Genomic DNA, 22,711 nt, shown 5'->3' with positions numbered 1-22,711 from the left:
GTGAAATATAGCCTGATACTCAAAATCAGATGTCTATGTTTGCCAGGTCTTGCTCTCTAAGAGAAATCCTAATCTCAACAAGATAAACTGCTTAAATAAGAGTTGATGAAAGAGCAGTCCAAGTAGTGGATTATGCTTTAGCAGTTTTACAGTGCTTTGCTTTGGGATAGTTCTATGCTTGTGTCCTTAGGGAAGTCAGTTGAAGAGATGAAGGTTTTGGTGTTTTTACCAATCTAATTTGTGTTCAGTACTTGCATATTCATTTTCATTTTGTACTGGAAAGAAATTATGAGGAAAGGGTTAAGAGCATGCTTGCTCTCATCTGTTTTAAATCCATAAATGTGAGCCCCTGTGCTGTTTCTAGGTTTCAGATTACACTCTGTGATTTATAGAAAAAAGCTGTTCTCCACAAGCAGAAATCCCATGTGTTTCTCCACCATTGTAAAATAACAAATCCTGGAGAATGCTTCCAGTTGCAAAAATTGCAGTTTTGAACTACATTTGTAACTGGTTTTTTCTTCTGAAGTGACAGCATCAGTGTGGGAAGTGAAATCCCCATGTCCTAATGCTATATGTTCAAGGTTTGCCATGCTTTTCATTGCAGTTCACACAAACTGTGGCAACACCCTTATGTTTATAGTCTTTTATCATTTTAGTTTTGGAAGATAACACCTCCTAAAAAGTGCAGCTGTGGGCAGACATTTGTATCATTCTGTATAAGTTGCATCCAGAGCCCCTACAGAGATGGCAGGCCAGGTGCCATGGTGACCTAATGGTCCGTCAACTTCCAGTCCTTCCTAGTGTCTCATGGTGTAAATCAGCACAGAATTTTGCCTCATGTTTTTCATTTGACGGGGGGGGGGGGGGGGGGAGGGTGTGGAAGTAGTGTTGATATGGTATGATTTCAGCATATAGTACTTGGAAACACTTCACAGCAGCAATTTTCATCATTTCTCATTATCAACTGGCAGGAGAATTTGTCGATCATCTCTGTAGTAGAAAACAACATAGAAAATGTTAGGATTTCTGAAATAGTATTATCACTGATTCTGATAACGCAAATATTGCTGTTCAGGTCAATGGCCTTTTCCTTTCAGATGTTTCTTCCTGCTGTAATTCCTGTCTTTGCAACAGAAGAGCTGCTTTATTTTGTCAGTCACAACTGTGTAATGACTTTCATTTATGTTAAACAGCTGAGATACTCTCTTGATTTACCTGCTTTGCCAGAATAGAATAGCCTGAACTTGTGAGGGTGCGTGAGTGAATCTAACACCTTGCCTATGATTGGTTTTACGAAGAAAAAGCTACTTTTTTTTTTCTGTCTCTATTCACCATTATTAAAAAATACACATATTACTGAGATTAGGGGAAAAACTGAAGGAAGTTCTGGCTGAAGTCATTGTGTAAGGTTAAATAAGTAGCAATGCAATATTGTTTTGACCTTCCATGGATACCTTATGAACTGCATCAGCAGTTGACCTAATAAAAGATTATTTCTGTTTTCTCAAAACAAAAGGTTAAATGGGATGTTATTAGTACTATTATGTGACAAGTCTTAATTAAGATGTGGGATACAGCATATGTTAAATTAACATGGTTAAAGTATTACATAGAGTGGGAACAAGTAATTAAGAATTCTTAATGAGTTGATCATAATGTTTTTCATATGCTCAGTATGCTTTTTCATCACATATTTAGCATTTGATATTCTGTGTACGAGTTGTATCTGAAATGTACTCTGGACAATGCAATTTAAGCCAAGGAGAAAAGCCATACTCAGCCTTGTGTTTGCAGTGGTCTTGTAACTCCCTACAGTGAATACAACAAAGAGCTACTGTGTAGTGTTAGCAGATTCTTGAGCATAACAAAGTAGTGTAACATCAACTAGTTTAATATTCAAAAGTTATTACAATTTTAATAGGCCAACAATAGAGGCAAGTAACCATAGGCAATAGGTTATATCTTCCTAGTGTCAGTGATTGTAGCCCTCATTTCTATGTATAATTTGGAACCATAAATTACAAGCTCTGCAAAAAATAATTGTTTAATCTGAAGAGATTGCTCTTAATCAGATGCTGCAAAATAACAATATGCATGGCTTTCCGCGTGTGCTGAACTGCAGGTCTGTTGTGTTCTGTCTTCAACTTCTTTAGAAAAGGAGTTTAACGTGTCAGACTATGTCTGTAAGAGAGTGCCATGCATTATTATATACTTATCTGTGATCTCATTTGTGTCTAGTTACTTTCAAGTTGCCTGGCCTTGAAACCATGTAGAAAAGCAACTGCCTTTTGACTCAACAAGATGTGGAGAGTGAAGAGCTGAATAAAGGTTCACTGTGATTTCATATGGGTATCAATACCAGTTGGTATTTGTTAATGATATCACAGAAAACAGAATTGTGAAAGTATGCAGCAGAGGCAATTTAGGATATACAGGAAATCTCGTGCTCTTTCCTGATTTCAATGCAAATTTTTATAATAAGGGTTATGTTCCTTGCTAGCACCATTGTGGGCAGATCGCATAGGAAATCTCTTGACACTACCTCTGTTTGCCCCACCATACCATTAGTTCTGAAAATGCATGCATGATCTTTATCCTAACTACAGCAATTTGTCATGGTTCTAGACATACTTATGTGTTGGACAAATCTGAGTATTGCACTCCAAAATCCTGTGCTGTTTAGGTATTCTGGATCCTCTTAGTTTGGAAACCAATTTTTGTTTGTCAGGACATGCTGAGGAATAGAGCGAAAACTGGGAATGGAGTAGAGAGTCAGCATGCTTGAAAACTTTGTTTTTAATGACGTGTTTACCTTCCTTACCTTGTGTCCAGTCTCCCAGTATCACATAAATACTTGTAAAATGATCCACTTTGAGTTACAGCAATATAGTTGTTTTGCAGCAGTATAGATATTATAGAGTTTGTACTTGGGTGAGTTATGAAGCCAAGCCCCTTGTGAGACTTGTGTTCCCTATCAGAAAAACGGCTTCTAAAAACTTCTGCACTTCATCCCATTACTTGCTGATCCACATGACAGTTATTATTTTTATCTGTGCTAGCTAAAAGTCAGAAGAGCAATGGTTCTTTCCTTTCTCAGGCTTACATTTAAATATTCATTTCAGATTGCCTTGATAAGAATATATTTTACAGGGCTAGACTCATATGCTCTATTTTTCTGAGTCTCATATTGCTCTTATTGCCTGAAACAAGTCAAATCACATGAGCTTGTTTTTCCCTCTCCATATGACCCCCCCACCTGCTGCTTCCCCACCACCCTTTGGGCACCTCTCCCAGGCCACCAGTGCAAAGCTTGGGATTCTTTCTGACCTGCCAACTGTGGCTGATCAGGTTTCCCACCAGCTGCCATCACTGCATGAAGGCTCCCAAAACAAGAGAAAAGCCCCAGTGCTGTGCTGAAGATGGCATGTTTGCCTTTCTTCAGCTGTACACCAGTGTTACATCTCTGCTGAGATGCAGCTGAGAGCTGGGGAGATCACATCACACCCTGAGCTGTGGTTGCTGAGCTGCCCACCCCATGCGGAGGCTGCACCTTTCCAACTGCTTCCCCATTTATACACCATGCTCCAATGGCATAACTGAAAAACCTACATGATTTTTTCTTTCTTAAAGCATTTATTATAATAGTAGGCTATTTTTATTATTAACTGAAGATACAAAAACATCAAAATCCTCCAAAGGCAATGTTAGTTTTTAAACTTATTCTTCTTCGTATGTCTCTTAAAAATCCACAAACTAAGCTGAAAGAGACTACCTGTAGGGAGAAGAGGATTGCTGTAAGGACACAAAAGGATTTCTGAGTTAAGCCTGTGACTTTTGAGAAGGAAGATATGCAAGCTGCTGTAAAAATAATATATAAATCTGTTGAAAGGTGACTGTGGATTTAAAATTACATATTTTAAAATGAAAAAAGACCAACCACAGGTAGTTGGGAGAATACATAGTGGGGGGAGGACCTCTGAAATATTAATTCAGCTTAAGTTAACTTCCCTGGGACTATGTTCACATTCAGTAAATAATAACCAAGGTGTTTACTGGCTAAAGAGTTCACCAAAAGAGTGAATTTGATGTTACTGTGACAGAGTATTCCCACAGAGCAAATTTTTAATTTACAGTCACTACTACTCTGATGGGAAGTCATGCCCTGCATCCCTCTAGGTAGGAAACAGAAATTACATTATGAGACACATACATTTAAGTCACAGCAGCTTGTATTTTTAAAATTAAACATTCAAGGCATACTATTCTGTAGAAATTATGACTTAAATGTCTTCATAGACATCATTGCTGATGATATTGAATTATTCAGCAATTAAATGAGCAAGTGCATTTGATAAAAACTTACCTGTTCGTGACCAGTTTGCAAGCATGAGTAAGAGTTTGGTAGACAAGGATATTTCATAAGCAGATTAATTGTTTACTAATAATTACAATAATGCCTTTGACTGCTAAGACTAAAGAAGTTCTAAAAATCTAGCTTACCTGCTATTTGAGATTCTTCTTGTCCTACATGTATCTATTAGTCTTGTATTCCTATTGCATTTAAACCTGTGAAGACCGCAGAGGTGAGGACTGTGAGGGATGCCTGAATTCACTTCATTTGTCTTGTCACTAGTTTCTAACTTTACTTTCATGAATGGATGGGGAATCCAGAGGGCAAGGTCTAGTAAACAGTGTTTGACCAGTTAAAAAAACATGTTCATACCTTTAAAATGTTATGGGAGCATTTATGTGAACACTAAGCTTGGCTGAAACCCATTGAATAAATTTTCAGTTTTATGAAGTAATTGGTTTGCTCTTCAAGTGTCATCATACTTTTGTAACACTTCTGGGCAGCTTTTACTGGTTTGTCCTTAAGATGGTATTTGTGAATCATTTACAGGCCAGGGTATATTTTGAGAGCCCCCATATGAATGTACCATAATGATGGCAAACCACAGTTGCAAAGCTCTAGCAACGAATGAAAGGAAAAGCTGGGCAGCCCTCATTATTTGGAATAATCAATGATATTGGTTTTATTCCTGGGTACAGTGATCAAGCGTTTGCAAAGTGAAGGTTCAAGGAGGCAAAGTGCCAGGTGTTTGGTCATTTGAGCCAAAACAACCCCATGCAACACCACAGGCTTGGAGAAGAGTGTCTGGAAAGCTGCTTGGCAGAAAAGGACCTGGGGGCTCTGACTGACAGCCACTGAACATGAGCCAGGTTGTGCCCAGGCAGCCGAGAAGGACAACAGCATCCTGGCCTGTATCAGAAATGGCATAGCCAGCAGGGCCAGGACAGTGATCGTCCCCCTGTACTCAGCACTGGTGAGGCCACACCTCAAATCCTGTGTTCAGTTCTGGGCCCTTCACTGCAAGGGAGACATTGAGGTGCTGGAGCGGGTCCAGAAAAGGGCAACAAAGCTGGTGAAGGGTCTGGAGAATAAATCTTATGAGGGGCAGCTGAGGGAACTGGGGGTGTTTAGTCTGGAGAAGAGGAGGCTCAGGGAGGACCTTACTGCTCTCTCTAACTACCTGAAAGGAGGTTGCACTGAGGTGGGGGTCAGTCTCTTCTCCCAGGTTACAAGCCCTAGGATAAGAAGTAACATCCTCAGGTTGTGCCAGGGGAGGTTTAGATGGGATATTAGGAAAAATTTCTTCCCTGAGAGGGTGCTCAGGCATTGGCACAGGCTGCCCAGGGCAGTGGTGGAATCACTGTCCCTGGAAGTGCTCAAAAACCGTGTAGATGAGGCCCTCAGTGACATGAGTTAGTGGTGGTCCTGGCAGTCCTAGGGTAATGGTTGGACTTGGTGATCTTAAAGATCTTTTTTAACCTGGTTGATTCTATGATTTTTCCATTACAGAATACACAGCAATACAACCTAATCCTTTCCAATTTACCACATCTAAAATGTTGCCCAGTACGGAGAGAATCCCATCAACTCTAATGGGCAGAGAATGACAGAATAACCTTGAGGCACAGCAAATTCTATACCAAAAGTGCCTGGAGGATTAAGGATGAAAGATTTCATTAGAGTTAAATTCACTAATGAAATGGCTTAATGTAGTTGAGTATTGTCCACGAGATCCTGTGACAAGGAATGCTTTTCAGTGCCTGAATGGAAAAAATACTTCAGTTAACATGCACAACATAGTATTAAAATGTGATGTGTTAAAGTTCAAGTCTAAATAATGATTAGTGCCAAAATCTTCAGGCCAACCGACATTAGCCTTCTTTCTGAATACTTTAGCTGTCTCCTAAGTTGGAAATTTAAGATCACTGCAGAGAATTGAAATACATTTGGAAACTGAGCTTGACTTCAAATCAGTGTAAGGTTTACTGAGGAATGGGCATTTTGTAAAAGACTATATAAAACTGTGGCTCCCTTCTACTAAGTTTTCATTCTTGTTGAACTCATTCTGCATAGACAGCGTTGACCTTTTAACTTCGATAATATCAGTGTCCATGTATGCTGGGAGGTCTGTGCCAGACATTATGGTCCTGATAATAAAATGTTCTAAATGTGAACAAAAAAGTGTTATAAATATAAAATGAGCACCACCTTTCTTCTGTCTTGTTGCTTTAATATTTCTGTTAACACTAAACCAATATGAAGAACACCTTCCTGAGATGAAAAGGGGAACAAACTTCTAATGCCATTACTAGGGATTTGATATAAGGATAGTAAAGATCTCTAATTAGTAACTGGGTTTCCTTTCTTGTTTTTGAATGAAAGAACTGTGTTTAGAATAGGGATTGACTTAATAAAACCTCATTTTTAAAAAAATAGTTTTTATTTTTCTTGAAACAAGATAAAATAAAGCATGCAGCTGCTTACTTCCTTTTTTGTAAATCCACATGGTTTTTGTAATCAAAAATCTTAGCCTTTGTCCCAGAAAGCTTTCTTCTGGTGTGGCCCTGCAGGTCCCCTTTCAGGAAGGAGGCAAGTGGGTGCTGGCTGAAGCTGGTGACATTCATTGTGTTTGTCAGTGAGCGCAGGACTGGGGAATGAACCACACCTTGGGAAATGTATTGAGGTTTTCCCTAACTGTGTTGTGAAAAATGAATAATATTGCAAATAAATGTACAAATGGCCCTGTTAAAATAGTGTGGGACATTTACAAACGTTTAAAAACTTCCCAACCAAATGAGAATGTGCAAAATTGCCTAAAGTTCTTCAGCATGCTTGTTTTCCAAACTATGTGAAATTCCAATCCAGATTCTTGATGGACTAATGAAGTGATTGGATTTCCTCCAAATGTCTTGTCGGTTAAGTATCGTAGTAACAAAAGGAGGCAGAAAAAAGGAATGACTTCTAGTAATTTTATTCTGTCAGGCTTTCTTTTGTAATGTGGGTGCTCAATCCATTGTATTTTGTTTTTTTTTTAATTCTCATTTCTTATGCTTTGAGGAGTGCCTGCATCTGCAACAGGTTACTTTTTCACTGCACAAGTAAAACAAACCTCGTTTATACCTAAAAATAATGTAGGTTTGCATGAATCTATTACCACTGGGATGGTTTTCTGTTGTCGATGAGTTATTATATCCTTCTGGATCATTCCTATGATTTATGGCAATGTCATGGCTTCACTGGCAGCTTCGCTACCTAATTCTGTGAGTTTAAGTCCACAGAAAGTGTCACATGCTATGTGCTGTGTTCAAGATGATCTTTATGTCTGTTTATATCGAAAAAGACAATTGCTGGTAGCCAGTGAAAGCAATTTTTCTTTGGAGAGATGCATGCCGAACTGTTGTCTAGTATTGAAAGCAGTGATCTTTAGCTCAATTTTACAGGTATACAAACTACTTCAGTTTATTTTTGAAAGTAATATGCTGATGGTTATAGGAATCACTCAAATTATGATTGGCAAGTTTCTTTAGATGCAAGTTGCCATGACGTTAATCGGTACTGTGAGAGTGAGGCTCAAATCCCCATGAACACTCAGGAGAGGAAAATAGCTTTGGTAACAAAAGGGCAAAACCCTCGTCTGCTGCCCCTGCTGCTAATGAACTTCTCAAACAAGTTTTCTCTTGAAGTTAGGCAAAACCAAATGTGTAAAAACGAGAGACTTCAATTGCAGAGAGCATAGCTCCCACAGCCACCCTGAAGAGGGTGGCTCTCCAGAGTCCCGCCATAGTCCCCAAAACCCCCTTACACAAGGGCTGAGGGAGGCAACTGCCATCAGAGACTCGCTCTGCAGAGCAGTACTTCTCCAAAGGGTGTCTCCTGCTCACTGTGGGGCTGCAAGCACAGCCAAGGTGTGCTGTTGCACTCTGTAAGCACTCTCAGATGATCTCATTTCCCACCACACTCCTAAAAAAAAGTATTCATGAAACTCTTGCTGTGTGGACGGTAACGTATTGAGTGGCTATCTGGCATCTAAGCATGCCATATGTCCCCAGAGGTTGCAGACAGCCATTCTGTAACCAGAATTCAGAGATGTCACAAGTGGCTGAACAAACAAATATCACTGGTTAATGGTTAAGCTCTCAATTTACTAAAGCATTTGCTACCAGTTTGCCAGTTTGCAAAAGAGATCAAACAACCATGAATCATAACCTTGGCTACTATTAAATCCTTTATTCCCTTCCCTCATCACAGAAGCATTTAATCTTGGGGAATCAGGACAGCCTGTTGTGCAGAAGTAGATTTTACAGCATAAGCAGAAACAAGTTTACTGTCAGGTTTCCTACTGGAGCTACAAATGGGAAGGAATAAAATGAGAATATTAACTTTCCCTCCTGGCATGGAAATTCATGTTAGCACTGACCAATGACTGATGTAAAATAGCTGCATTGGAAAATCATTTTGCTTGTGTACTTTTGTTATTGCACTGAATGGTGAATATTACTTTCATTATCCAGCTGTCTTGCTTATAGATGAGACTTATCATCTAGATAGAGAATGAGGGATTTGGTGTGCTTTACTAGCTGCCCCAAAATGAAGTATTTTACTTAGAAATAATGGACTGTGAAGAACACCCTAGAGGAATGAGGCACAAACAAAAATACTACAGGCAGTTGTATTGCAACTGAAATTTATTTCTATTTGTTATAAGATGTTCTTGTGTGTTGATGTATAGGATATATAGCTACATGACAGTTAAAATCTCACACTTTAGATATTTAATAGCAAATAAAGTGGTTTAACTTTTTGGCTCCCAACTCTGTGAAGCAGAACTTTGAAATCCCAAACACTTCATTTCCTTTGTGTTTTGGGTAAGTCATCCTCATCTCTAGCAGCAGAGTGATACAAAAAGGGCTCATGGAACAGAGACACTGAATTAGCATTAACTAACTCTGTTCACCACAACTCAGTCCAAACAGGCAGTGATCCCAGGAGTGGATTTCCATTTTTATAACATGAACCGTGATGTTGCAGTCAGATCTGCATAAGCAGGGATCTAGAGGCTGTCTCTCTGAGAAAACTCAGTAAGGCATTATGAGGGAAGGGCCTCCCTATACAGATCCAACTGCAGATTCAGGGATCGGTATGTAATTATTGAGGTAAAGTCACATTATATAAATGCACTCGCAGTCTTAGTGATCTGTAGACCTGTGGTGAAAAGCTGTATGTTATTAGTTTGAACAGCAACCATATTTTGCGCTGTATCCAGACAAAGTAATCTTTTGTGTCATTGCTAAATCTGAACAATTTCTGTAACAGAAAGAAACCACCTGAGAGACAATATCTGCAAGTAGAAAATGAGGGCTTTTTGTGGTCCTCTTTTTGGCTTTGCAGAAAGTTATTTTCCCAGTAAAAAGTGTGAGTTTAAAAAAAAAAACAGTAATGTCCCAGCTACATTTGTCATGCTGTTCAGAGGACAGACATCACCATTTGCACAGGCAGAACTTCTGTTGGCTGGGGGAGATCTGTCCTGAGGAAATTCACAAATACTCACCAAGTATACCAAAGGCACAGGCCTGTACAGAACTTAAATATGTCTTTTCTATCCCATAATGAGTATGACAGTTGTCAGGTTCAGTACAGACAGAAAGCACTACCTAGCGACATCTCAAGTTGCTGATCTATTACTATTACTAATAAGAATTTGATAAAGATAAAACATCTGGAATATGTAACTCTGCTTTTACTGCTGCTTCCCCAAAACCATCACTAGAAATTTGGGATGACAGATGTTTATGCGTTTAAAAAGGAAATAAAGATTGTGCAATAATGTCCTGTTTTGATAAGAGTAATAGAATGAGCAAGTAGAATAAGTCATTGGCACAGCTTAAACTTTTGATTTGCTATTTTAATGATAAGGAAAATACATAATTTTGCAAGCTTTGAAAAACTTGTGTTTGTTGCTCTTAATGTTCAAAAAAATGTCAGATACTATGAAAATCTTTTAAAGTACAAAGAACAGATTATTAATTTTTAATTGTGTTTTCAGTTCATATGCATGTGTATGAAAGGGAAATATGTTTGTTTAAAGACCTTTCAGATTATTTTGTCATTATATACACTTAGAGTTCAGTTTTGGGATACATGTGTATGTAGATGTTGCATCCAGCTACCACAAGATCATTTGGATTGCTTAGCAGTCAATGACACAAAAATCTTTTAAATGTTGTTTTAAAACAGTTAAAAAAAAAAACATCATGTAAGTGAAGAAATATATTGCACAGGACTTGGGGGGAGGGGGTAGGGGAAACACCCATAAAACCCCCCAAAACTGGATTTCTAAAGTGACTGTGTATGAAAGCTGTACATGGCTGAATATGGAGAAAATTGGTAGCTTTGGGTTTGGTGTTCTCTTGTGGAAATGAAACTGGGAAAGATGGTGGAGGTTTGCTTAGACATAGGTGGAGGTTATGTGGACACCTCTTTTTACCGTGAAATGTATGCAAACCTAGCATAGGTCAGATAAAATCCTGGATTTTTATAGCCTTCTTGAAATGTGGGGAAAGTCAACATAATAGTGTGTTGTGCTCCCAGGCTGAATTGCAACTACTTACATTACACATTCACATGTTAGTGAAGCACTTCCTGCAGACTGTTATTGTCTGGATGGAGATGGTCTTTCACCCCACTCACCTCCCTCGTTTTTCCCACAGGCTGCGAGAACACCACCGCGCTGCAATTAAGGTGATTCGTAGGATGCAGTATTTTGTGGCAAAGAAAAAGTTTCAGGTGAGTTGTGGATAGAAAGCTCCTTTTCTAAATAAACCCTTTTATTCTCCTGATTCATTGCTTCTTTCAGAAACTTAAGAGAGACTAACATAATTCATTTCAGTAATGGTGAACTACACCCACCATTCTCTCCCTCCTTCAATAGGGTAGTTGTTTAGCAGCAGGTTAGTCAACTGTGGATGCACTGGAAGTAGGCTAAACTCCTGAAATGCGGTCTGAATTAAAATGTTGTTTTCTGCTAATGGACTTGACCCTTAACCCTCTGTTATCACTGTCTCTTTCTCTCAGTGCAAACATTCTCATATGTCTCCATTAATTCTGAGCTGTGTGTTACTGTCATGCCAAGTCAGTGGGATTAGAGATTAAAATACTACTTCAGCCTTATTTTTGTCTCTTACTCAATGATAATGAAGTCCTGATAAGAAACCAGCATGGAAATTTGTTAGCATATTAGAAGGCTTCTCCTTCCTTTTCCCTTCCCCCCTCTGCATAGAAGAAAGCTTCCTCCTAGTTTGTGAGATACTGGCTTTTCTTACTCCTCTAGCCCTTACTATCAGACATTTCCTGTGTGCCACTTCACTTCACTTCCTGTAACACTGCAATACTATAAGCATTTAACAGTCGTTAATTAACCTTGTTGCCGGGTCTCAATGAAAAATTCTGGCTGCAAACTTTCTAAGAATGTGGTTTCTAAATCAGTTTCATTAATCCAGTAAGAAAACATGTCAACAGCCTTCAGCTTGATTTAAACCAGGTGAATATATATATGGAAGAAATATATCACTTTACTTAAAATTAATTAATAAGGGGCAATCTCTGGAGAGTTTCATGACTAAAAAATGCAAAGAAAGATAGGGGCTTAACTGCACACATCCATTTTCATATATGACCTCACCACTACTGCTTACAATAGACTAAAAAGCTTTCTACCCTTAATCTAGACCCCCAAAAAGGGAGGGTGTCCTTTTTCCTACCAACTTAAAGGGTGCAAAGTTTTAGAATCAAAAGGATGATGATGCCTAACAGTAAGAAACATCATTGTTTCTTTAAGGCTATGCTTGCTGCTACTTCAAAACCACGATTCTGACTTCCTCATTGAAATTTAGAAGGGCTGCCTGAATTCTTTAGCAATTTTCTAATTTGAATCTTTTTATTTTTACTAAAATTCATGATCTAAATAACAGCTAAGATTGCCTGAGCTTTTCAGAATTTGTTTCAGTCATGTAGATTATATTCAGACTGTCATCATTAAGGCTGAAATCTCCCATGTCCAGGCTTTTCTTGGAGAGAGAACTTTCAGAAAGTTTCTGCTGGCCCATTTAATCTGTTATTTTTATTAAAGTAAAATTAAGAAAGGCACAATACCTGGACTACTTGAAAATAATTTTTATAGTTATTTTGTCGAGAAGCTCCTTAACAGTTGCTGGCCAGCGCTTGTAACTTGGCAAGGGACGTGGCCAGTTCCAGTCATGTGTCCACTGCTGTTCAGTGAAAAACTGCCTAAATGTGCTCAGTTCCATTAAACTTTAATTTATTCTCATTCTAAGACCTGACTGTGATCTTTTGTTCCATGGTAATTACTGAATCATTCCTCTCATAAATTTAGATCATAAAATATTTGCCATGGTATTAACTAAACTGCTTAGAAACAAGAAATCTACACGTTATATATCTACCTCCCAAGTCGTATTATTCTGAAAATGCCTTAACACTGTGTGCAACATTATCCACCTGGCAAATAAATGGAACTCCCCTGCGGCAGATGATTTGATAGAAGCTGAAAAAGCATTTGACTGAATAGAATGGGACTATTCAGTTCATACTTTAAACTTGTTTGTACTTGGTATCCCAGTTGCTAATCTGGCTTCTCAGTTGTACTCTCACTTTCACCTCTGCAAAAGACCTGGTCCTGGCCATCTGCAAAATCCCTCAACAAGGTTGTCTCTCATCCTTCTTTAGTAGTCTTTCTTCTTCTTCGTGTGCTATCAATATTGGCAGTTAGTAAAGAACTAAAAATGCCAGATAGGTTGAAATGGAATGTATCTCGTGTCGCTCCTGCACACAAGTGGTACACTGCTGTTTCTGTCAGAAGCAGAATCTCCCAATGGGAACATATGGGGGATATGTGATACTTGTCCATAATTTCTGAATACAAGGTTATGACCAAGTTTAAAAAGTTTGGAGAGCACCAAAGTCACATTTTTCAAAAGCATGTATGCACTGCTTTTGAAAGTGCATTTTGACAATGCACAAAGTCACCTTGAAATTCAAGCCACAAGGTGCTTTTGAAAGCTTCTGTAATTAAGAAATAACCACTCTCATTATTCTTTCTTCAAACGTATGTTGTAAATCTGCTTTGTTCTATTGTATGCACATAAAGTAGTCATAAGAAATTAATATGTTTAAACATGTGCCAAGTAATGACTATACAGTTTCTAATAACCAGTCCAATGCACTATCTGAAATTAAGGTAAAGCAGAAAATGCATTTTTAAAATGTATCCTTTAGCACTGATGTGGTCTGCATTGCTGTTTTCTCCTAGATGTTTGCCTTCTAAGATTTTTGTGTTTATATAAAATGTATCTTCCTAAAAGAAAATTCAGATTATTTTTTTCTTTTGTTTTCTACAACTGGGGAGGGGGGGGGGGGGGAGGAGCAGGAGGGAAATTCAGCTGAATTCCATTGGACTACTCATGCTTAACAAGGCCAGCAATTAAAAGGAGTATTTTTTAGAGATGCCCCTGAAGCTTTTGGGGAGGGGAAGCATAGGAAGAAGGGGAGGAAGAGGAAAATTTTGCAAAATAGATCCCACCATGAACCCAGCATAGTTCTTAAACTATACCAGCTATTTGCAGGATACACCTGTATGCCTAAATTTGCCTACATACACTTAAGAGCTCAATTAATAACAGGGGATGATGGCACCACAAGGACAAAAGTCAGTTAGAAAGCAGACCCTTCCTGTTTAAAAAATAAATGAAATGAATAAAGAAAAGCTAAACACGGATACAAAGAAATTTCACAGGATATGAAAAGCAATTCTTTGTAAAACATCACACTTGGGCATCTTTTCCTCTTTAAAAGAACAGGAGAAATTTATGCTGTTTTTAAGTCCAGGTTTGAACATAGTCCATATGATGGTGCCCACATAAGAACCAGGCATAATATAAAGGATTAATTCCTTTTTTATGGATGTGTTTATGCTCTTGTAAAGTCTGTTGAACTGTTTCAAATTGTGTGCAAAAGATTATGTTCTACTAGTAGTTAGCACAAGTACTGTGAATCGGTTAAGGTGAGTGGCTCACAGTTCAGGAAGGGTTCTGTAGATTATAGGGAAAACAGTACTCAGAAGCTAATGGTTTTCCAGGCTTTGTTTACCCCACCTACCATAAATGAATTTCACATACTAGTTGTAAATCAGATGTCTTTGGCATAGTCTAACCTTGCAACTGAATTTCAGAAGGAAAATCACCATACTCAGTTAATTCCACTGGCTGGATTCATGAGTAAATAATCTTTGTCTTCCAATTAGGAAAGTTTCTAAATGTCTTAAGACTCATGCACATGGGTACAACTGTGATATCCATCACAGATCCAGAGCCCAGTGATTTGATTTGATTTCCCATTGTCATTCAGAAATCTTTTCTTTTTTTCTTCTTTCCATGTAAATTCTTCCTGTTGAGTAAACCAGTTTCCTCCTAAAATATGATTTTAACTTGGGGTACTTTTTCACCATGGCAAATATTCTATACATAACACGAACTAAAAAAAACAGGTTGCAGTTCCACTGATGCCATGGGTAACTGTTGCCTGTTTTGCTACAATTTCACTGGAAAATCTTGCATTTAGGTCTTAAAATTCATCATCTAATGTAATTTATTTGTCATGGTATGAATCATGAATTGTATGTGTAATTTTTCTAATCTCCACACTGGGCTGTACCAAGCAATGTAGTTCAGTGTCCTGTGCTTCAAAGGATGTTCTTCCCATTTTATTTGACTGTTACTTGGTTACATTTCCCAGAAATTCCCCTTGCGTGGATTCTCCTCTCCATTTCTTGAGTCTGTCACAAGGTTTGCTGTCAGCTTTGGGGAGTCTGGCAGGCTGAAATTTGATGAAGGAATATTGTTAAAGTAATAATTCCTAAAATGTGGGAGCTACCTCCCAGGCAGGTGCAGGGGACTGCATGGAGGAGCCGCAGCCTTGTTTTTATATTGTATGCCTCTTTCCTTTTACTTAAAAATGAACGTATTTGTGGCATGGACTTAAGGAAAACCTGGAGCATGTGAAATAAGGTTAAGCAGTGCAGAGACATCTGCTTTTGATGTGCAGGTGACAAAATATTTGAGTCCTCAAAGAGGGTATGTTAGAACCTACCACCGTAAACTCTTTTCCTTGTTCTGCAAGGGTGCAAGGAAGGAAAAATTGTAACTCAGTGCTACCAAGGCTTCTACCAAACCTTGAAAATTATATACAAGGTATCTATAGACAGCATAATGAATGAGTCAGAAATATAGAATTATCGAATGGTTTGTGTTGGAAGGGACCTTTAAAGGCCATCTGGTCCAACCCCCCAGAAATGAGCAGGGACATCTTCAACTAGAGCAGGTTGCTCAGAGCCCTGTCCAGTCTGACCTTGAATGTTTCCAGGTATGGAGCATCTGTTGCTTCTTTGGACAACCTGTTAGAGTGTTTCACCATCCTCATCATAAAAAAAGTCTTCCTTAAATGAGGTCTGAATCTCTCTTTTAGTTTAAAACTATTAGCCCTTGGCTTATTACAACAGGCTCTACTAAAATGTCGCTCCCCATCTTTCTTATAAGCCCCCTTTACTGAAAGGCCACAATATGGTTTCCCTGGAGTTTTCTCTTCTCCAGGCTGAACAAGCCCAGCTCTCAGCCTTTCCTTAAAGGAAAGGTGCTCCAGTCCTCTGATAATTTTTTTTGTCCCTCCTTTGGACCCACTCTGGCAGGTCCTTATTTTTCCTGTGCTGAGGACCCCAGAGCTGATCACAGGACTTCAGGTGGGGTCTCACCAGAGCAGATTTGGAAAGGGAAGTCACCTCTCTCAACCAGCTGGCATGTCATTTATTGTTTCTGTATTGTTTGACTGATTTGATTAGGATATTTAAGAAGAAGGTTTCTACCAGTTCATAAGTTCAGGTGTTAATGTTTAGTCTTATGTGTGAAGTTTACATCCCACTCCTCTCTCTTGTGTAGTGTTAGAGCCTCATTGCAGCTTCTTATATGTAGCACTGGCATTGACTAGACTCTAGTTTCTAGATGTAAGATTTAGATATTTTTAATTTGCCACTGCACTTCAGTTGCTTTGCAGTTAGCTTTGGTGTTTATTAGTTAAAATTACAGTCTTTCTCTTTAATACTACACAAAAGTGATTTTATTAGTAACAGGTCAGATTAAGGCTTTCCCATGTGTGAAATGCAGATTACAGACACAGGGCTTTCTCCCTGGTCATTCCTTGCACCAATATTTTCACAGTATTTCCCACTAGATCTGAAAGCCTGGTCAATCTTTCTGGAAGAGGAAGTCACGGTCTTGCACCTTCAGCCAGGTGCAGGACTCTCCATTTAACCTTCCCATGGCAAGAGCTGAACTGAGAACTCCAGCTGTCTTGCTGCTGACTGAGAATAAGGGCTTGCATTTGTGAAAGGCCTCTTTACTGTTTTGTGGTCAAGGAACATGAACTGTATTTCAGAAGAAACTAGAGTCACCACAAACTTCTGAGCAAAGTGCCGGTTTTGGCCTTGAATTCACTGGATAATCTCTGAAAGGCACGTAGACCTGCAGTTACACACAAAAATGTATGACCATGGGAACAATAAAGATATTTCGGATGTTTACACAGTGTTAAAAGGGTTTAAAAGAACTTACTGTTTACTCTTGAAAGAAAAAAATCTATGTTACTGCAAACTGTTCCTACATCCTTGTGGCTTAAGGGCATGTGTTTTGGTTTTTATTTTACAGCAAGCTAGAAAGCCCTATGATGTCCGAGATGTTATTGAGCAATATTCTCAGGGTCACCTCAACCTGATGGTGCGAATCAAGGAATTACAGAGGAGGTATGTCCATGAAGTTCAGTGCCTGTACCCATAAAGACCAGCAAAAGGATATTTGTAATAGGTCAGTGATTGGGGCTGGAGATCAAAAACTGACAGGATTCCAGGTGCCATACTGGTAGGACTCTGCAAAGTTACAGAATACATAATGGCGTTCAACTAAATTTTTCACACAGGGAAGAAAAGAGCTTAAACATCTGATTATTGGGACTTCCAGTTTTCATTATACTTACATGTATTGCCTCAGTCCCTCCTAGCTTTGACTGCACACTGCAATTCCTGTATCTTAGGAGCTGTACTATATATACAGAGATACTGTCACATGCTCAAGTAGAATTGCATTTAAGAGCAAACTAAGAGATGACAAGTGCAACAAGTAAGCTACAGAAGAACAAGAAAAAGAGGAAGCAGTGATGCTTGTGTGGAAAAGTAATGATGTGCTAAAAATTTGCAGTCATTAAAGACACTGAAGACCAGTCTAAGTATAACCCCATTTTGTTATTATTTTTATAATTTCTCAAAGCAACTCCTTCACTTACAGAACAAACCAGAACTCCCTGAACTTCACTTTGCTTGCTTGTGAAGAGCTAGAGAAAGTGAAGATGCTGGTTCAGGCTGATAAAAACTAAAATGATTCTTTTTGTTTTATAGGTTGGACCAATCCATAGGGAAGCCATCTCTTTTTATATCTGTGTCAGGTACATTAATATGAAGGATGTGTCTAATGTTAATCTGGTTAAGATATCATCAATAGACAATAATTGTTAAAATACTTTTTATTTTGTTGCCAGATTTTTAAACAGTGCCAACCGGTTGTGGTCTGAAGCTTAAGCAACCACAACAGTATTTAGTCATCAACACCTTCAAAATAGGCTTGTTCTTATTTAGATACTTTCAAAAGTGCACTTTCTGCTTTCACTGCACTTTTCAGAATGTTTGCTCTAATCTCTGTGAGGCTCACCATATTTTCAGTTAAATGGTGTGTTATGACTACAGAGTTCCTATGAAATCAGTAATATTCACACAGTGCTTTGATAGCTTTCAGGGAAACGCAAATAACCAAGTTTGTTTGCAACAAGTCTGGCTAATGAAAACATTCGGTTAAATGTCATTTTCAAACTCATGTTTCTATGTAGTTTATGGGGCAAAAAAGACAAAATGTTACCAAATGCATTGTTTAACTTGAGTCTTTTGCGTAGTGGCAGATTGTTTTTAAATGGCAATTAAAACATTAACTAAATTGGGAACAGCTTTGTTCTCCTAGGTTAGAGCCTAAAACTAAGGTTGAAAGTGCCTGAAACTGAAGGGCTATTAAAAGCCATGGCTTGAGCAAATGCTATAAAAAGAAACAAAAAGCTGCTTTTAAGGAATATAACTGCTTTTAAGGAATAGAGTTATCAGCCTGGTAAAAGTGTTCAGTTACACTGTGTTGGTGGGCTAGTTAAACACAACCTGTTGTGGCTTGGTGCTATTTTGTTATGCCAGCATATATTAATTTGAAAATGTTTCCTGTTCCACAGAAAAAAGCAAGGATCGAGGGAATAACACGATTGGTGCCAGGCTGAACAGAGTGGAGGACAAGGTAAACCTCAGTTAGACTGGCAGTGAATGACAACATGGTCTGTGATTGAGCAGTGCTTGTTTCATAGGATGTGGTGAAAAATGCAGCTTAAAATAGAGTTGAATGTCTGGCTTTTCCAGGTGATGGAACACGTTTTTTTGGCAGATTGTATTTTTGGTTCTCTCTTGTAATTTTAACAGAATAAGAAAAAAAAAAAAAACAACCAAGCCCACATACTTCAATTGATTTTGGTGTCTTTTGGGACTTGCTTGAGTCTTTTAATTGTGTATATTACACGTTTCGTTGCTTTGCTTCCTTCCTCCACAATAGATAAAGGGCTCTGTTCCTTTAATACCTCCGTATATTATGGTCCCTAAGATTTCCCTTTGATCATTTCTCTGTTGTTTATACAAGTCCACCTATAATTCCTTAGAGGGAGCGATAGCAAACCTTGTTCTATCTTGATTTTCATTCCTTTTGACAAATGGAGTTTCTCCTTTCAAGTGACGTGAAGCCAGAAAAAAAATTAGACTTGTTTTATAATCTCAAATTAACAGTTAAATGTCTTGTAACCCTTTACTTCAATGCTGGCTGTGCTTGAAAAATTAGATCACAGGTAGAATCTATGTCACTGTTAAAAAAAAATAGATTTGCCTGTGTTGGTGTTAGGGAAAGAAAGTTAAGATAATTGGTTTGAACCCTTTACTGATCTCTTTCAGAGATTTGGTGAGGGGGTGAAAGAATTTCTTTAGCTTAGGATTGTTTCATGAATCCAAACTGTCTGTTCAGTATTAAGAAGTGAAAATTTTTCTTGAGGAAAAGAGCTTTCAGAGTTCCTCAACTGGAAGTGTGTGATAACGTCATAAAGCATTCATTCTGAAGAAATATCCAGCAAATATTCTGCAAACCAAAAGAGGTGTGAGCAGCATGTCCCAAGAATGCAAACTGAGCACCCTGGGCTGTGTTGATTCACTTGTGACATATCCGTTCCTTACATGTTTCTCCTTAAATACTTAAGAGAAATTTGAATGATAATACGCAGAACTGTACTTCAGTCTCTTGGAAATAAATGGCATTTCAAAAGGAACAGGTGCTTCTTGGTGTATAGGGTGACGTAGAAGATACAGAGGTACAGTACATTTTGCAAGAAGAGTCACTGTACAGTGCTCTCAGATACGTGGCTGGTAAGTGTTCTTACACATGGAAGCCTTTTCAAGAAAGTTTGGATTACATTTATTTATTTTCTCTCTGTAATGTCAACTAAAAGTGTGGAACACTAGAAAATGTCTTGTGACAAAGAGCAATGACTTTTCAGTTTGGACAAATAATTCTCAAATGACAGCTCAACCAGCTTCTCAGTGCTATTTGCAAAATCTCTAACCAGCCTGGGAAAGCTTTGGTGTTGTACTGGCTCAGGGATAAGCTGGTTTGGGGTTATTAATTACTCTTTTTACATCCTTACAAATAAGTACACCATGAATTTATGGTGACTGTTATTTTATGTCTTGTAATGGGACTGTAAAACACGCTCTGTTTAATTTTAGTATAGCTGAGTTAAATTTTACTGTATTTTAAGAAACAGAACCTTCTTTCTTTGCAGTTGCATGAGGCCATCTGTGGTTTCAGAGTTGTATGTAATCTGCCCTATGCAACTAGTCCTATCTGCAGGAATTTTCTCTGAAAGTAGCTGAAAGGCTAAAAATAGAGAATTTCAGTTGGACTCGGCAAACAGCGGTATACATGACAACACACTGGCAATGCTGAAATCATGTTTTTGCTGCAGCTGCAGAAGGTGGCCAAGCACAGTTTTTTGGTATTTTCTGCCCTCAGACTGGCCTTTTCTTTCTTGTAAAGTGCATGGTACATGGTATGCTTTCAGCATACAATTGAATCCTTCTTGAGCTGAGCACTATATAAAGGATAACTATATCAGCTGGTTTTTAAGGTGACTGTATATTTCAAACAGTTACATCCAGTTTGGTTTGTGAATTAGTTTTGAATCTTCTGAAGGAGAGATTTTCAGTGCTGCCGACTCGTGTTAGTATCTAACCACCTTTTGTGCGTATGAAAAATCTCCTTTAAGTCATTTTAAAATGAGCCATAGCCTGAAATTATTTGGAAACTCCTAATATGCAAGAAATTACACAGTACTTCCCATGCTACAGGAATAAGTTGAGTTCTTCCAATATATCTTTCTCAGTGATCATTAGTATTCTTCTTGCAGCAGAAGGCTGGTGTACAGTTTTCAGAAAGTTTTTGTTAAAGCAGAAAGAGAAAAAACCCTGACCTTCCAGGTTTTTAGAACTTTTGGGTTCCTCTGCCTGTGGATGTCTGCTGTCACCACATGTTCCGCTGCTTGTAGATCACTGAAGCAAAATCCAATTTATGTATATTCTTATAGGCTTTTGTGGAGGTGGATTTTAACTTGAGAAGCATTTACAAAGATAATTCTGTGTTCAAGAGTATTTAGTTGTATTTCTGGGACATTATATCACTCTTGCAAAGCTTGTACTTGTGGCACAAGTAGATGTTCTAGAGGCATATGTATGGCTGGCAGTACAGAGGGAAACTGGCACGTCAAAGGAACATTTTAAAATTACAATGCCTAGAGCAGTATGGCAGTATTGGCAGGAGCTATGACAGTTTATGGCACAAATCTGATTTTCCAAGTATTAAAATCAGCTAAAACAAAGCAAAACACGTTTTCTTCTTTTAAATTTAGGAGCATGTTCATTTGAGGGAGAGAGTCCTGTAGAGTCTGTTCATCTTGTGTACTGAGTGAAACTTTGACCTTGTGATTTATACAGTTTGTGATAATGTAACTAAAGATTGTTTCCTAATATGCAAAAGCCAGGGGGATGAATCACACTTGCAGGAACATTCCTGCAGAGTCCTTCCCGTGGAATTTTTTAATTTGGGCAAGCAGATGAAAAGGTGGTTTTGTACATGTAACTAGAAACTGCACGACCTAATAGTCCTTTGTTAAAAGAAATCACAATCCAACGTGTAATCACAGTGTATTTTGACTTTGCCCTTGTTCTGCATTGCTTATAAAGCTGACGGCAGCGAATGCTCAGTTCTTCTAAACTGAGCCATATTGCCATGGCTGAGTGGAGACAGTTGCGGCACACGCTGTGCCCACACCCCACTCTGTTGGGACACCAGCCAGCTTTGGTCCAGGAGGCATGTAACTGCTGTAATACAGTGCCCAGGCTGAACTCATAGACCCCGCTAAGTAGCAGTGGTCCAAGAACGCGCATGTAGATATGCCGATCCAGTCCCTCAGAGAATGTTGTTGAGCAGGATTACAGTGGCAAATCAATTTATTTGTGGTGACCAGCCTTTTCTCTTTTTATCTTGAAGTGTGAAGCCTACCCCCAAGAACCCTGGCCACTGCTGGCCTCTGGTCAAAGTCAAAATCAGTTTTCCCAGATAGGCACAGCTGTGTGTGCACAGCACTGTTAAACCGCACTCAGGGAGCACTGCATGCCAGTAGTTTAATTCTGAGTATACCCAGCAGCTTGATCCAGGAACAAGCCCATAGCACACTCAAGAACTTCTGTGTGGTACATCTCCTCTTTTCTTTGCACTCCTTTAATTTTAGCTTAGCTATAAATGACTGTAATTCTAACTTTTTAGAGTAAATTAATCTGTTCTTTTTTTGACCTTTTGCTGACCATTAATTTAGATATAACAGGCTCAGCTTGCACTTTTCAGGTAATCATCTGGGCTTATTGCTTGGCTGCTCTAAGGTAATTAAGTCTTAAATATGGCCACCTCACAAAATCATCTGGGGCTAAAATTGGCCATCCCTGGACAAGCTTTGGTGCCTACATACCAGACTACCCCAGATGTCAGATGTGGACCTCCCAGAGTAGAATAACAGAACCTGGATTTACAAAATAAATTTTGAAAAGCATTCTGAGCAGTGGACATTATG

The 22,711-nt window shown here is 38.6% G+C and overlaps 1 protein-coding gene across 6 annotated transcripts in view; it reads left to right on the top strand.

The window, feature by feature from the left end:
* The window catches only part of KCNQ1 (potassium voltage-gated channel subfamily Q member 1), a 402,777-nt gene that overhangs the window by 275,410 nt on the left and 104,656 nt on the right, over positions 1 to 22,711 (top strand). For all 6 annotated transcript variants that reach the window (XM_061463088.1, XM_061463083.1, XM_061463084.1 and 3 more), the window contains 4 exons: positions 11,059 to 11,134; positions 17,119 to 17,213; positions 17,862 to 17,908; positions 18,731 to 18,792. In XM_061463088.1, coding sequence (XP_061319072.1) covers positions 11,059 to 11,134; positions 17,119 to 17,213; positions 17,862 to 17,908; positions 18,731 to 18,792 — 280 coding nt within the window. The remainder of the gene's footprint in view (positions 1 to 11,058; positions 11,135 to 17,118; positions 17,214 to 17,861; positions 17,909 to 18,730; positions 18,793 to 22,711) is intronic.

The sequence above is a fragment of the Pezoporus flaviventris genome, unplaced genomic scaffold (assembly GCF_033815535.1).
Source record: "Pezoporus flaviventris isolate CSIRO_AGI_PZ_B2104156 unplaced genomic scaffold, CSIRO_AGI_Pfla_v1 ptg000036l, whole genome shotgun sequence".
Taxonomy (NCBI): Eukaryota; Metazoa; Chordata; class Aves; order Psittaciformes; family Psittacidae; genus Pezoporus; species Pezoporus flaviventris.
The sequence above is the reverse complement of the archived record's forward strand: the minus strand, read 5'-3'. Positions and strand labels throughout refer to the sequence as shown.